The 12,599-nt window shown below is 41.0% G+C and overlaps 1 protein-coding gene across 3 annotated transcripts in view; it reads right to left on the reverse strand.

Moving 5' to 3' along the window:
• Positions 1-11,678, reverse strand: part of Akr1d1 (aldo-keto reductase family 1 member D1) — a 40,762-nt gene extending 29,084 nt beyond the window's left edge. For 2 of the 3 annotated variants that reach the window (XM_026398577.1, XM_026398575.1), the window contains exons 1-3: positions 11,586-11,678; positions 5,284-5,451; positions 1,720-1,836 (exon numbers count right to left, since the gene is read on the reverse strand). In XM_026398577.1, coding sequence (XP_026254362.1) covers positions 1,720-1,836; positions 5,284-5,451; positions 11,586-11,678 — 378 coding nt within the window. Of the gene's footprint in view, positions 1-1,719; positions 1,837-5,283; positions 5,452-7,807; positions 7,823-11,581 lie in introns of all 3 variants that reach the window. The other variant, XM_026398576.2, reaches the window with a different exon arrangement.
• Between the last annotated feature and the right edge of the window lie 921 nt (positions 11,679-12,599).

The following is a 12,599-nucleotide window of genomic DNA, read 5'->3' on the forward strand; positions in this document are numbered from 1 at the left end:
ACCCAGCCCCCCACCCCTTTTTTTGCTTGGAGTTCTCTAGAATAGCTGTTGGATGGACTGGGAATGTAGCATCCTGAGAAAAAGAGGAACTGTCCAGAAGAGCCTGGTCCCTATTCCTCTCCCTCATAGAACAGGGTTTCCTGCAGTGCCCTTGCCCATCAGGCATGTTCCCCTGGGCTATAAAACCCACCTTTTGGAATCTCTCAGCTGTGGAGTTACAGGCATTTGTAAATGAGTCTCCATCTGCTCTGGGCAGCTTTCCTTAGCCTTGGGGAACTAGCTTGTCATGAATTCCAGGCTTCTGTAGTCCCTTGATGCCTATCTGTGACTAATAAAGCTGCTTCACTTGTGTGAATGTTCTGTCTCTCCAGACTTGTGCAGGGGATGAAATCAGCCCAAGATGCAGTGGGCTGGTGTTAGGGTAACTGGTATATGGTGAACTGGCTTTCAGTAAGGCCTCGGGAGAAGAATAGTTCTCAAGGTCTCTCTGAAAGCAAGATCTTAGGCCACAGCTGTCCTGTCAAACAGACATGCACCATCTAATGAGATGCAAATTGAATGCAAAAAAACCCATATTATCTGTGCTTTCCTCTTCTGTATTGTTTTGAGCCAGAGACCAAGATGGAGGCCATTAATTTGAGGACTAAGCAGATGAGCAAAGCAAGGAAGCTCTATAGTAAGAGGGGGAAACCCACAGGCTAAGGATTAGATATGAGAAATGTGACCCTATAAGATTTCTAGGTTTAAGACTATCCATTCATGAAGCTGACAGTGAATTTACTGAAAGCCTATCAACGTTTTAAGATATTTTAAGAAATCTATTGTCCATTAAATCCTTAGCTGACAAACAAAAAGGCAATTATCAGGACAATTGTGAAGCCTCCAAATCCATATTTCCGTGAAGTGGGATGCAAAAGGGGAATTTTCCCCAAATCAATGCACTCTGGGTGTGTGACCACTGAAGAGAGACAACAGAACGGTGCTCCTACAGAATAGAATGGGTACAAGTTGAATTGGTTGCCTAAAGGAACGCTGGCCACTGCAGAGTTCCTTCTTCCTGCAGCAGGACCATTCTTCCCGCAGCAGGACCTTATTTACCTTATGAACAAGTGGCCAGTTTCATTTCTTAATCTCTTTCTTTCAATTAAATTTTAAGCTGTTACTGCTCTGCTGTGTGTTAAATTATCAATGTTATCTATAGATTGAGAAAGTTCAAGGATGGCATTTGACCTAGAGGAATAGATAACATGTAGACGCTCTGTCCTTGGAGTTGTCTCTAAAACTATCTTTAGGTTGTCTCCCATTGGAGGGGGGGGAGGGGCAGTATGTTTTCAGTTGCACAAATTGTGTTACATTATGTTGTGTGGGGACATTTTTATGACTGTGTGAATAGGAAGAAGGGTGTATCTGGATTCTGGGCAACAAAAATGTGAATCACAGTCAAGGGACTGCTTGTTTGTTTAATGGAAAGAATTTATAGTTGTAAAAACATGGTATAATGGAAACCACATTGAGTTAAGAATCAATAAACTTGGGGTTCCCACCCAAGTCTGCGAAATTAACCTTTCTGGGCATTTGACAGGGCAGGTTAGTACTCTGATCTATGGAAACAAAACATGGTAACATTCTGTGGTGCTAGATAATGAACAAGGCCCATGCACACAGCTGTGGGCTCATGGTCACTGGGTGCAGGCCTAACCTTTAGGCATCTGAACTCACCTTAAAGGCCATGGGTACTTCAATGATGTAAAGATCTACATAATCCAGTTTCAGGGACTTGAGTGTCCTCTCCAGGGCTGGGCGGACCATCTCTGGGACATGATTTGTAGCCCACAGCTGAAAGAATCAAGGGGAGAGAACTAATGTCCACACTGTTTTCACATTAATGCAACTTTCTTTTACTTTTTTTTTTTTTTGCAAAGCATTCATGCACATTCCATTCACTCATTTCACAAAAATAGGGCTATGCTGCAGTGTTAACTGAGTATCGGATGAGCGGGTAACACTCTTGACACCAGAGCATCACTCCATCGGAACATGGCTGCAAAGACATACCTGGCTGCAAAGAACCCAATTATATGACAAAGCCTTTTGGTCACCCTGTGCTAATTTCCTAACTGATCCATGTTGCTTTCACTCTTCTTCACTGTGTAACCAGAGAACATGTATCTAGCTAGATGTTGTGAATTAGGCTGGCACATTTTTTTAATGCCATTTTGATAAAAATGTGTCCTTCAAATGAGTAAAGAAAATAATTATGCGCATGGCTTCAGGGGATCCTTCGCTTTGTGATAGGTGGTACAGAAACCTGGCAAAATTTATTGCACGACTTTAGATTCTTCCTTGCTCTTTTGTTCTGCTTTGTTCTTATAGACCCAGGGAATTCTCCCAATTTCTACAAGAATTTACTCCATTTCTAAAACATTACATAATGAAGGTTTGGTTTGTCACAGCATATATACCCTTAGGTATGTAAATCTGAGTGACAAGGAGTACTCAGACTCACAGGAAAAATTAATACATCATCTCACAGCATCAATCTTACACAAAGATTTTTTTTAATGTAAAAAAGGTTTTGACTTTTTGTACTCTTTTGTCACAAGAAAGACAATCAAAATTGGTAAAATCTAAATTTTTGCTGCTGGGTTGGACAATGATTTTTTTTTTTCCTGCCCTAAAACCACAGAGAAGAAAACACAATGTGGAGAGAGTAGTGGGAAAAAGTGTTTTAGTTATGACTGTGGGTCCCTTCACTGTTATTGCTGCCAACCTATCTGAGGGAAAATCCCTCATATAGGGATTTTATATTTTAAAAATTTCATATTTTAATTTGCTTTTAATCAACACACTTATAGTATTAGATTCATGCCAGATATCATGCCAGATACTGTTTAAGTGCTTTATAAATGTTAAGTCATAACAACTTTATGAAGTGATTGACATCATTTTCTCCATTTTACAGAGATGGTAACCAATGCCAAGTAGCTCACAGCTAGCAGGGAATCTGGGATGAGCAGTTGTATACATTGTTTTGCACTCTGACAGCCAATCTGGCTCCAAGGTCTGTGCACTTAACCACTGTCCCACTGCCTCTCAGGCACGGGTAGAGCTGCAGTGAAAGCTGATCCTATGGGGCATAGCCTGTGCTGTGATGTGAACTCAGGTACACACACCCTTTCTGGTTTACTTACTATCATATGTTCTTATGTGTACTTTATGATATTTAGCACATTATTGATCTTGTACATGTACAAATATCGAGTTACATGCACAACTGTACTTTGAGGGCAATTTAAAGGATTTTGAAAGATAATTTGACCCCTTCCTTCTTACATGTTACTTTCAGCACCCATCATAGTAAGAAATGGCTATAAAGTAGGTTAAGCTAAAGGATTATATGGTACACCTGCCCCAGGTGTTTACAGCTAGCTTTTGTATTTGTGACCTTAAGAACTTGTGTGTGTGTGTGTGTGTGTGTGTGTGTGTGTGTGTATGTGTGTTGCTGAGGTTTGAACCCAGGGCCTTGTGCATGCTAGGCAAATACTCTACCACTGAGCTACATCTCCAGCCCCTGAACTTATTTTTTGATTGATATTTGTTTGCTTTTATTAAACAAAATCTATTGGTTTCAAAAATGGATTCAATTTCTTAGTCTATTAAACTTATTCAAGTATTTCCTTTTAACCCTCTTACTCGCCACAAAATGTAACTCTATTACTATTACTTCTCCAAAACAAATAAATAATACAATAATACAAAAATTCTGTTTTGCATGATTTTTCTGTCATATTTATCTTAAAAAAATACAAACTATTTTAATTAAACACAGTGTACAGTTATCCTTCAGTTGCTGTGGGGAATATTGGTTCCAGGACCACCCTTCTCCCACCAACAATACCAAAATCTGAGGATCTAGCATAGAACCTATGTACATCCTCCTGTATATTTTAAATAATCAATAAATTACTTATAAGATTGAATGCAGTGAAAATCCTATGTAAGTAGTCATTATACTGTATTTTTTAAGGGAATAAGGACAAGAAAACAGTCTGTATTTGTTCGATACAGATGCATTTTTTTCCTGAATATTTTATAATCACAGTTGGTCAAATCCACAAATTCAGAATACATGGATATGGAGGGCCAACTGTACTTATAAGAGTTTATTTACACACACACACAGACACACAGAGATGAAAAATAAAATGAACATCTGACATTACCCCACTTTTGTGAAGTCAAGAAATAGAACCTTACCTGTCTAAGAAGCCCACTATGGACCATATCCTTATGCAGAGGATATTCCATCTTAAAATTTGTGTTTATCTTTTCCTTGCATGGTTTTATAGGTTTCACTCTCTTTATAGGTTTCGCAAGGTCCCTGGACTCTTCAGGCAGAGCTTGAATACACTAAATAATAGTGTATAATTTTGCCTTTTTATCTCTGTATAAATGGAATTCTACTGAGAACTTGCTTTTTCCCCCATCAGGTTGTCAAAATTCACATCCACCCTATTGGTGCTTCTAGCTGGACTTCATTCATCATTATTATGTACTGGGCTTGAATATATCCAATTCATTTGCCTCTTCTATTCTTGGTGGGCCTTTGGGTTCTTTCTAGCTTGGGGCTATCATAATAAGGGCTGTGGGCACCCTTACAAATGGTATTAGTCATATAAGACAAAAGCTCTCTGGAATATGTACTGGGGAGGAATTGTTAAGTTATAAGGTGTGCACATTTTCAGCCTCATATGCATGAACCTTGGAAACATTATACTAACTGAAAGAAACTAGACACAAAAGATCACAGATTGTGTGATTCTGTTTCTGAGAAGTGTCCACGATATGAAGCCTGTAGAGATGGAGAGTACTTCAGTGATTGCTAGTGACTAGGCAGGAAGAATAAATGGGAAATGACTGCTAATGGGTGGAGGGTTTCTTCTTGGAGTGATGAAAATGTTCTGTACAACCAAAGACCTGATTTAAAGCAGTGACTTTATGGTCAGTGAATTGTATCTCAATCTAAAAAATAGCAATAGATGCACAAATAGTCACATGCAAAAGAAAAAGCAGGCTTTGCTCAAATGCCTAAAATCAATGCCTACGTATGAACAAGGAGCCTCTCCCTAACCTGCAGGGGGAATCAGTCCTCTAAATTCTTGGGATGATTGAGATCTGGCAGTTGAGGAGGAGGGACAGGTCTTGAGAAGTCCAACTTTCTTTAGCCAAGAGAAAAGGTGCCATGAATGCAAATGGAGATGGAGGGTGAATGCAAGATCTCACCTTTCCACAGTAGAAAATGTCCTCCCTCTTCACCTTCCCTTCTGCTATCTTCTCACTGATGGCGTCTCCCACTTCATTCTCATTTTGGTAGAGATGGGCCCCATCAAAGTGCCGATACCCTATGTCGATGGCAATCTTCACTGATGCTGCACAGTCCCCCTTTTTGGTCTGAAATGACAAGCAGTTTGGGAAACCACCATTAATCAGGAAATTTTGCATTGCCTTGTTTTACAACTAACATGACAATTCCCAATTCCACTCTGTTGTAGACAGCGTGAATGGTAGACAGTGAGTGGAGACAGAGCCTCCCCTCCTCCAGCACGCAGTGTACTTTAAATATATGCAGCTTACTATGTGTCAACGATACCTCAATAGATTTAGGAAAGAAGGATCACTGGGGTCATGTTTGATTTTTTCAAAATGCATATATTTTGTAAAATTTGGTAGCCAAATCTTTGTTCATTTTATTAATCTGAATTAATCAGAAGAATAAGACTATCCTGTCATTCAGTCTGAAGCCACAGTACAGGGGGACATCTGAATGACATGTCGTGTCCAGTTTGTGTCCAGTCACAGATGTGCCCATGGCACCTCCAATACGCTTACTGTGCTTGCTAAATGGGAGTCTCAGGGAGTCACATCTAACCCAGCTCATGGTGGGCCAGTTCTTAGCGCCTGGTTTCTAACACTAAGAAAGCCAAGGCTTCTGTGGCACGGAGTGTGAGTGTGCAGTTGTCATAGCAACTGGAGAGAATTCCAATCCCCGCTATGCTAAAAGGGAAACAAATAAACACTAACTGGATTTTTTTCCTTTGTTTTTTTGTTCTTCAAAATAATAGTCCATATCAGCTTTAGGAAAATCAGAATGAGTTGTCTTTAAAATGAATAATTCCTTTACAGGATTCTCTGAAAAATATTTGAAAATCAGACAACTGGACCCTTTTGTTATGTACAGGGTATGTGTGATCTAAATCTCAGGCTCTACTTATTGTGTTTTTTGGTCCTGGGATTGTACTCAGAGGCACTTTACCACTGAGCCACATCCCCACCCCAACCCTTTTTTAATTTTTTTACGTTTGAAACAGGGTCTCGCTAGTTGCTTAGGGCCTCACTAAATTGCTGAGGCTGGCTTTGAATTTGCGATCCTGTGCCTCAGGCCTGCCCCACTGTGCCCAGCAACTTTTGTATTCTCAAAAATAGTCCCCTGAGTGATAGTTGTGGTGTGTGTGTGTGTGTGTGTGTGTGTTGCTTGTAGTAAAGAAAAAAATAGAGCCCTTCTTGCACTCATGTCTCTATCAGAATGGGATAGAAGAACAAAATTGAGAAATGGACTTAGCTCCCTGGGACCACTTATGTAAGCTTCCTGCCAGGTCCCTGGACTCTTCAGGCAGAGCTGGGGAAGCCACCCTCACCCTGCTCCAGGCTTAAATGTAGATCCGAACCAAAAAGAAAGAAAGAAAGAAATCTTAGTGTAAAAGCAAGGTTGTGCCTTCCCCTGGTGAGACGAGGTTCCCTGGGTTGAGAGGAGGAGAGGGCACAGATGGGCAGAAGGAAGAAAGTGAAGAATGTTGAAAGGACAGCCCCTGAGATGGGGTTCTGAGGTCCTCAGACCCGCTCCCACCATCTCCCCCAACTCTGGGGCAAAATGGATTCCTGTTTTAGGTTCCTCCTGGGTACTCAAGGGCTTGCACTTGACTTCTCCTTGTGCAAAGATATAGGTTCACTCTTCAGATTCGAACCATGGACTACAGAAATCTCAACCAGGGCCACCTAGGAAGGGTGCTAGTGCTACTGAACACTGGTTCCATTTCAATCCCCTGAACCCCTTACAAGAAGTTGGACCTATTCAGAGAAAGAAGTCTTTGTAAGGCAGGAGAACCTGGGCTGGTTGGCTTCACCAGCTCCACATAAGTCCTTTCCCACGGCTTCCCTCTCCACCTGTTCTAGTGGGGGATGAATCAGGCAGATTGGGGGCCACACACTGTCTTTTGTATTTCAGCCTCCATATCTGCTCCCATCTCCACGTGCCTCTGAAGACATCCCTAACGCTTCCACTGGCACCCTGCTACAGTCCAAATGCCCTATCAAAACAGAATGGGATCCCAGGACAAACACTGATAGACTTGATCATATATATTGATGGTGGACAAATTTCAGTTCAAGAGATACCTCGGCCTGGCATTAAAAGGTTTTGAAAAGCATCTCAGGCACGCCAAGTGGAGAAGGCTACATTTGGACATCAAACGCCACCTCGAGAACTGAGACTGATTCTGAAATTAATATAAGTCAGCACTTTTATTACAGGATGATTGAAATGGGTACAGGTGGTTCTACCTTTGCCTCATCATCCCTGGGGCAGAAAAATAAGGAGTTGGTTACGTGTGTGGCTCAGAACAGAAAGCCATGAGTCTACTCTGAGATGCTCCCTTCTCCACATCCTCATCTCCCCCACCCCTGCCCCAAGTCTCCTGGTGCCTGGTGCTCATTTCTAAGAGCACTCTTCTTATGTCTACTCTCTGATTGCTGTATGTCTTTTCGTCTGAAGTCACACTGCTCTGTGGGAACTGGCACATGACCGCTTTTGAATATTTTTTCCTCCTAGCATTTAATATTGCTAGGCAGCTAGAAGGTTCTTGTTTTTGTTTTGTTTTTTGGTGCCAGGGATTGAACTCAGGGTGGTTAACCACTGAGCCATGCTCCCAGTCCTTCTTATTTTTGGAGACAGGATCTCACAAAGTTGCTTAGGGTCTTGGTAAGTTGCTGAGGCTGGCTTTGAACTCACAATCCTCCTGCCTCAGTCTCCTGAGTCCCTGGGATTAGAGGTGTGCACTACCATGCTCGAGTTCTTAATCATTCTTATTGGTAGACACAACATGTTGAGTCCCACTGAATGTCAGAATATACACACACATTCACACACACACACACACACATATTTCTAGACACTTTCATTTACAGAAATATATATAGAAGATCATAGTTACAAATATGCTGTTTTATTGATATGATATATTCATAAAAGGCAATATACTATGGGATTCATAGCATAGGGTCTGAACTTAAGCTATATGGATTCAAATTAGAGCTCTGTGCCTTAGCATTATCAACTTGGAGTCATTTATTTAATCTCTGTGGCTCAATTTTCTTATCTGTCAATAGGGTTAACTGGTACAGACTTTGTACTTTGGGGAGGATTAAATTAGAAAACATGTGTAATATAAAACCCTTAAAAGGCCGCCAGGTACAGTAGCACATGCCTGTAATCCCAGTGGCTCCGGGGGCTGAAGCAGGAGGATCACAAGTTCAAAGCCAGCCTCAGCAACTATGGGAAGCCCTAAGCAACTTAGTGGGACCTCTTTTCACAATAAAATATTTTAAAAAAGCCGGTTGGGCATGCCATTCAGTGTTTAAACGCCCCATGGGTTCAAACCCCAGTACAAAAACAAAACAAAACAATAAACCTTAAAAGGGTCAAATGGTCAAGTTCAGAAAAATTTTAGCTAATATTTTGCAATCCACTTCCATACCCACGCCCTCTGATCCACACTCACACACACACACATACATACACCTCTCCCAAGTTGGTTCTTCAGTGGACAGGCGTTGGCTGAACCCACAGGACATCCTAGGCACTCTCCTAGAATATAGGGTACTATATTATACTAGAAAATATAGAGCTGAACAGAACGTGGCCCTTTTCTTCATGGATTCACCCTCTAGAGAGGAAGACGGCAGAGAAACAGTGGTTCCCACAGAGCACAGCGAGTGCTGCCACCGTGTGGAGCCAGGGGCTGCAGGTGCATTACACAGAGGAGCGAGCCTCAGGAGCGCAGGTAGAAGGCAGCAGCTCACAGGAATGGAGCCTGGAGCGCTGCTGGGAACCCAGACTGTGGGGAGAGAGGGACAGTCTGCTGGCAGGGCAGGGACTGTGGGATTCTCCCCAACAAACATTGGTATGGAGCCACTGAAATGATTAAGCCAACCTGTGGCACGCCTAGATTGAGGTTTTAGAAAGATTCTAGTGGTCTCCATCAGGGTGGTTAATTAGAAAGGAAAGAAACTTGAAGACTAGCCCAAAATAAATAAAAGCCAATCCAAGGCAGCGACGGTGTGCGCTGGGAAACCAGGACAGAAAAGCAACAAGAACTCAGCAGTCACTTGGAACAATGTGGAGAAAGGGAGGCATGCTAACGAGGACAGAAGGAAGGTATGTGTTCTGATGTGGGGCTCCTCCATTACTGCTACTTGCTGGGAGAAGTATTCCTTGGGAAAGGGGAGATGACCTGTGTAGTGGTACCTCATTGGTTAGATGGAGTACAAATGCATTTGTACATCCGAATTACCCCAGGATCTTGTTAAGTGAAGATTCTTTTTATTTTATTTTAGTTTATTTTTTAGTTTTTCGGCGGACACAACATCTTTGTTTGTATGTGGTGCTGAGGATCGAACCTGGGCTGCATGCATGCCAGGCGAGCGCGCTACCGCTTGAGCCACATCCCCAGCCCCAAGATTCTTAATCTCTACCCCTAGAGATCCAGATTCAAGACATTGGGGATGAGGCCCAGGAATCTGTATGTTCAGAGTGTCCCAGGGAATTCTGATAGAGCCAATCCATAGCTGTATGGAGAAGATATAGCAAACACAATATTAAGTATGGATTGGTAATCTCTGTATATATGTTGGTTGGAGCCAAGATTTTGGACAAGGTCAGAGACAAAGGTAAAGAAAGAAGAGGCAAAGATCAAGGACCTAAAACTACTACATGAATGATTTTCCTTTGCATTACCAAAAAAAAAAAAAAAAAACCAAACTAAACAAAACAACAACAACAACAACAACAACAACAACAACAAAGGGCGTGGGCAGTTACAGTGAAGGTGGAGTTGTGATACAAGAGCGAACTACTCATGGCACCGAGAGTTTGGTTTTACTCCTCTGACTTCCATTATGTTTGCTGCCACCCGGAATATCTTTCAAAAACAGATCCTGGGATGCTAGTCCTCTGCCCCTAAGCTCTAGATGATTTCTCAGCTCTATACAATGACATGAACTCTTCTGCACGTATTCCAGTCTCAACTTTTTCAAAAATTTTTCAAATTTTTCATATTCACCTTCCGTCTCCTCCATTCTTAACTCCGTGTTGCAGCTCTATGGCTTTGCCTGGACACATCGTATGTCCTATATCTCCAGACTTCCCATATTTCCTCAGCTCTGACTCTCTGCCTAGCTAATTCACACTCAGCTTGTAGAGTTCAATCATACATGATCATTCAGATTTCAATGGCATTTCTCCACATATGCTAAGGTTTAGATCTCAAATGTTCCCCAAAGACCATGTGCTAAAGGCTTTGTCACCAGCCTGGAGAGCTGTTGGGAGAAGGTTGAACCATTAAGAGGAGAGACTAGTAAGAGCAAGTTAGTTCATTGAGGGTGTGCCCTTAATGAGGCTATTGGGAGCCCAAGCTCTTTCTCTGTCTCTGCTTCCTGCTGCCAAGAGGTAAGCAGCTCTGCTCTGGCACATATACCCAGCTGTTATGTTCTCCTGTTGCACAGGCCCAAAGTGACAGGGCCAAGCAACCATACACTGAAATCTCTGAAACCATGAACCAAAATAAATCTTCCCTCTGTGTAAGGTGATTATCTTAGGCATTTTGTCACAGGACAGAAAGATGGTTAACAGGACAGAAGGCAGTAAATGTTAACTGTAATGAAGAATTGTTCTTCTCAGCAGAAATTTACCATGTTTTAAAGGAAACCCATTTCAATCCTCATGGTCAAATTTAATTCTTTTCTGTTTTCAGAGATACACTGTTTACAGTTCCATTGTAACAGAGATCTGACCTTTCCGATTGTTTAGTTGTTGAAGAAATGGCATCCTCCATTAGACTGTTTAATGCCTAGATAGCAGAGATGTGTTTTCTGCATATTTGAAGCTTCTATAGACTATTGCTCAGTTCATGGCAGGTACTTACTAAAGATTTGTTAGGCTGAACTAAAAATTCTTAAATATAACCTTTAAAAAAACTCCATAAATCATAACTCACAAATTTTATATGTCTTAGTTCACTCTAGTTATTAGCTTTCAGATGGATATCAGTAAAGAAAGAAAAAAATACTATTTTCTAATCTAAATTAGTTAACCATGAGCAGATACAGTGTAACCCTTGGTTTGATTCCCATTTAGGCAAAGGGCAGCAGTCCTTGGAAGTTGCTTTGTTTATAAAGACAATCAATGATATCAACTCAAAATCAATTACAAATTATTCATAAGTTAAATGTTAAAAAAAGAAAGAGAAACTTACCAATGCTGGTTCTGAGAAAGTCCCAAGTCCAATGATGGGAATGCTGTTTCCATCGCTTAGAGGTATGCGGTGATTTGCAGCACTGAGGTACATCTTGGAAAGAGAGTCACAGGATTCAGCTTTCTAAGAGTGATTCTGTATAGGACAGGGAGAGTTTATTTGACAAGGTGATCTAGAGTCTAAAGAAAGGAGAGCTGTGGGGAGGAGCTGGGGGAGGGAGGAGAGATGAACAAATCTATTTCTCAACCTGGGTTTATCTTTTTTTCCCAGGTCTTCCTAGAACTCCTAAGCATGGCTATCCTTTGAACTTCATCAATGCATGCAGATAATCAAACTTACTGCGACTTTGAGAGCTTATGTTTACTTTTTTCTTTTCTTTTTTTCTCTCTTGTTTTTCTTTTCTTTCTTTCTTTTTTTATTTTTAAAAAAAGAAATTGAAAAAAACAGAGGGAAATCAATCTGGCCTCTATTCATTAAAATGTTTTGTTGGCAAATAACAGAGATCAATCTTAAATTTTCTTAAACTATAAGGGAGTTTATTCGTTCATATTTCTGAAAATATGAATGAATATTTTCGGAATATTTTGGGAGAGAAAGAAAGAATGGAATAGAGAGGGAGAGAAGCTCTCTCTGGTCTCTTCTTATAAAGAATTAAGTCCATTATGAAGACCTAACTCTCATGACCTCATCTAAATTTAATTACCTCCACAAATCACCATCTTCAAATAAAGTAGCCCTTCCTTATTTGTAGGAGATATATTACATGATCCCCAGTAGATGCCTTGAAACTGCAGATATATAGTACCAGGCTCTATATAAATTATGTTTTCTTCCTACACACACACACACACACACACACACACACACACACATATATATATCTGATAAACTTTTACCTTTTCACTTAAATGAAGTACTTTACAGATTCTCTTTGATCTATCTGAATATCCAGCATCATTACTCTTGTGCTTTGGGGCCATAATTGAAATTTCTTCTAGTAGATAAGCTAATTCA

This window comes from Urocitellus parryii, chromosome 3 (genome assembly GCF_045843805.1).
Source record: "Urocitellus parryii isolate mUroPar1 chromosome 3, mUroPar1.hap1, whole genome shotgun sequence".
NCBI lineage: Eukaryota > Metazoa > Chordata > Mammalia > Rodentia > Sciuridae > Urocitellus > Urocitellus parryii.